The 3,810-nt window shown below is 41.6% G+C and overlaps 1 protein-coding gene across 1 annotated transcript; it reads right to left on the bottom strand.

Annotated features, from left to right (window-relative positions):
• Nucleotides 1-2,447: 2,447 nt before the first annotated feature.
• LOC103978129 (transcription factor JAMYB) lies at nt 2,448-3,810 on the bottom strand. The gene is made up of 3 exons (XM_018823381.2): nt 3,655-3,810; nt 3,328-3,457; nt 2,448-3,088 (listed from the first exon to the last, which is right to left on the bottom strand). The coding sequence occupies exons 1-3, from the start codon at nt 3,761-3,763 to the stop codon at nt 2,542-2,544; spliced, it is 786 nt and encodes a 261-aa protein (XP_018678926.2). The 5' UTR covers nt 3,764-3,810; the 3' UTR covers nt 2,448-2,541.

Raw genomic sequence — 3,810 nt, forward strand, 5'->3', positions numbered from 1 at the left:
TCTGAATCATAATATTATGGTTCTATAAAAAAAAACTATAATCAATTTGACTTACTGTTAAACCTATCTAACTCAAAAAATCACTTTAACCCAACTGAATTTTGATAGAAAATTATTTCTTATAGTAAAAGATATTTTGGTCATTTTATAAAGGGAGGGGCAAAATGAAAAGAAAAGGTGTTATCTGAAAAACCCATAAATGTGGTTTTAATGAAATTTACTGATTTTAAATTAGATGATCCAAAGTTTACATGGGCTAAAATGCATGAGATTAGATATTAATTCAATTGAAAGAGAGTAGTTGATAGTGGATATTCCTATATCAGTCACAGAGTGATAACGGGTGACCACTAAGGATCTGACGTGAGGTGACCCAACAAATGTCCCATAGGGAGTGAAGCTAACATAGCAGATCACGCACTATCAATCTCTCACCATTCGGAACCATACGGGATGTTGCGATATAGCCGACATCTAGACGGGATGACCCATGCCGTCATGAGCGTACGGGTCGATCGCTTGTTCGATCGTGTTGAACGGAACTACGATGAGCATTAATGGCCCATATACTTTCAAGCCACCTCCATAAGCATAAATTTCAAACCCCAGCCCAGAATAAGGAATCTAAGTCTTTTCATCACAAAAATAACTTACTAATTTAATCATCAGAGGAGTTGAGTCAGGAATCCCTCTCCTGACGTCGACCTATCATGCAAGAACGCGATGTAGGAGAGACGATCAATCCCACCTCAGGTCAACATCATAAACATGTAGGGGCCTAAGAGTCAGTCCCTAATCCGACCTCATTCACCCTCCCCTCCTCGCCCTAGGAATTCACATGAATGATCCTGTTTTTTCATAGCAGGACCAAGCCGTATTAATCCTAGAGTCGGCACAAAGGTATATGACAGTAATATTATGGTATACTATCAAAAATATTTATCAACTAAGTTTATTAATACTTTCAAATATATCAATTGAGATTACAAATTCTCAATCTCTAATATAAATATTTCTGAGTCAAACATATGACGACTACAATACATAGAAAATATGTCGAGTCAAACATATTACGACTACAATACATAGATTGAATATGCAGTGGTCCGGCTGGGTGACCGAACGAGTAAACTCTCGACACCCACGGCACGCTGCCGGCCGGCGAAGACTTCCAAAATGGACAGCTGTGTGGAAACGTCGGAGAGAGAACGGGAAAGACCAGCTCGTCGAGAAGGAAAGCAGCAGGGTCGGTGGACTGCCTCCTGTCTACATTTCTCCACCAGTCTCGTTATGATCTCCTTCCTTTTTTTCCCCTCTAAAAGGACAATAGTCGTCGGTCAACTATTTTCCACAGTGAGCGACCCATCTCGTGTCCACTAGACTGCTGACTTTTTCCTTGTTACGCACGCTGCCATTTGTCAAACATGGTTCTTTCGACCAAGCATTCGTCAAACCTTTGTGAAGGACACCACTATCTTGAAAGCAATTTATATATTTTATGGTCATAATTACACTATATTTGATCATAAATTTGATTTGATGAAATTGATTCGATGTAATTTGTTTTTCGAATATTATCACATGGGAAAGACAATAGATGATTGAGTATTGAAAACTTGGATAAGAAAAAATAAATATTTTTAATATAAAAAAGCATATATATCTCATATTCTTTGTCCCACTTCTGTTCCAAAATATAAGATATTTATATTTTATATTTCACTTACCCGCAATATACTTGTTGCATATTATATATATATATATATATATATATATATATATATATATATGATGATGATGATGATGTTATTCTTGTAACAATTAATTTAGTAAGAAAACATTGATGTGGCATATCGATCCAACAGCATGCTCATTGAACACTTACTAAATTTGGTAGATCGAAGATAATAGTACTTTCATTTCGAAGATACGTTGATGCTACTACGATAAAATTTTTATAAGATCAAAGTGAGCTTCGTTTAGTTGATAAATACTTTGATAGTTTATCATAATATTTTAGGTTTTAATCTTATTTTCGTCACTTATCCTTTGTAAAAAAAAAGAAAAACATAAGCGTATTTGAGAAGTTGCAAAGGCTAGTGTTTTGGATTCATATAGCAATTTCCACCAGCAAAAAATATCATGATTGTTAGATGACTCTGGTAGCTTTGTCAAATGGATTACGGAAACTAAGAAGCTCATATGTGAATTCTCGTAACATCTGCGAAAGCGAGCAACAGCCGACGCTCAGATGCCGTGCTCTTATTGTTCAAGTATCTATCTCCTCTCCTCACTTGACTTCATCACATCAAACATATGAAACATATGACTTATCGAATCATCACTGTGGTATGCTAGCTTTTATAGCACCATACCTCACCTACTCCTTCTTCTTCGTGGATCTTTTTCGCCTGCAAATTAGACATATATGCTTTCTCCAGCTGGCAACACTACAATTGTCGGAAGAATATGATGGGATCAGTAATTATAGGGTTGTGTTACAATTGTGATCGAACTAGTACAGTTATTTCAAAGGAGAGATCAGCAATAGGGTTGATAAGATTGAATCTGGTGTTGCATGAACCAGTCGTCTTCCATGCTCCACAAGGACTCACTGCTCAACAAGTCCCCTGACGGCCATCCACCTTGTTCATCGCAACATACGGGAAGAGATAGGGAATCCGGTGCCCACCCACCCCAACCTTGCATGGTGGTGGAGTGGCAGTCGGCGAAGCACGAGAACGGAGTCGGAAGCGAGTCCTCCGACGGCGACGACTCAACTGTTTCCGGGCCGAGCGTCGCCCGCTCCGGTTGCTTGAGCGGGTGGGAAGGCAGAGGGTCAGCGGCGGGGGCGGCTGTGGCTGTGGCGACGGGGCTGGTGCAGGAGGAAGAGAAAGCGGCGCCGCCGGAAGCCGCTCGGATTCGTTCGAGGAGGCGTGGCATCCACACGTACCGGATTGCGTCTTTGAACGTCGTGCTGTTGACGTCGCAGTGGAGCTGCTTTGCGTGTTTTTGCACTCTGGTCCTCCAGTAGTTCTTTATTTCGTTATCAGTCCTTCCCGGAAGACACTGTGCTATTTTGGACCACCTGCCAGAACACAACATATGATAAGAGGATCGAGCAGATTTAGACTGCCATCAATTGGTTCTTTTTTCGTTCAAGAAAAGAAAATTCTAAGGTTTTAATTCCCCATAAGTGAAGAAGATAACAAAGAAAGAGTTCTTGGAGCCACCGGATCAGCAGTCGCACGTATATAACACTGAGACTTCAGACTTTTGTGCATGTTTAGGCTGTTAGAGTTGCACGTGTTAGGTTTGCGTGCTTACCGATTTCCCCAACGAGAGTGGAGGTCGAGGATGAGAAGCTGCTCCTCCGGCGTGATGTTCCCGCGCCGGACATCTGGACGAAGATAGTTGAGCCATCGAAGCCTGCAGCTCTTTCCCGTTCGTTTCAGTCCTGCTCCGAAGGACCCGTAAATTTGATCAGTACGTACAAGGAAAGGTGTTCTTCCTGCCGTTCTATTTGATCTTTGGTGCAGCAGAGAAAACATTCCATTGACATGAAGCAAGTATTGCTCTTTTGATGACAACTTAAGTACTCTCGACGAAGAAGACAACAAGAAACATGCAGCGCTGTAGATCTGTTCGAGGTACCTGCGCAGCGAGCGAGGGCGTTCCATCTGCCCTCGCCATGTTGGGCGACGTATTTGATGAGCACAAGGTCTTCTTCCGTGGTCCAAGGCCCTCTTCTGATCTCCTCCATCTCCTCCTCACTTTGTGCTGCTTCTGTTGCAGAGGTAAGCAGCCTTT

This window comes from Musa acuminata, chromosome BXJ1-3 (genome assembly GCF_036884655.1).
Source record: "Musa acuminata AAA Group cultivar baxijiao chromosome BXJ1-3, Cavendish_Baxijiao_AAA, whole genome shotgun sequence".
NCBI lineage: Eukaryota > Viridiplantae > Streptophyta > Magnoliopsida > Zingiberales > Musaceae > Musa > Musa acuminata.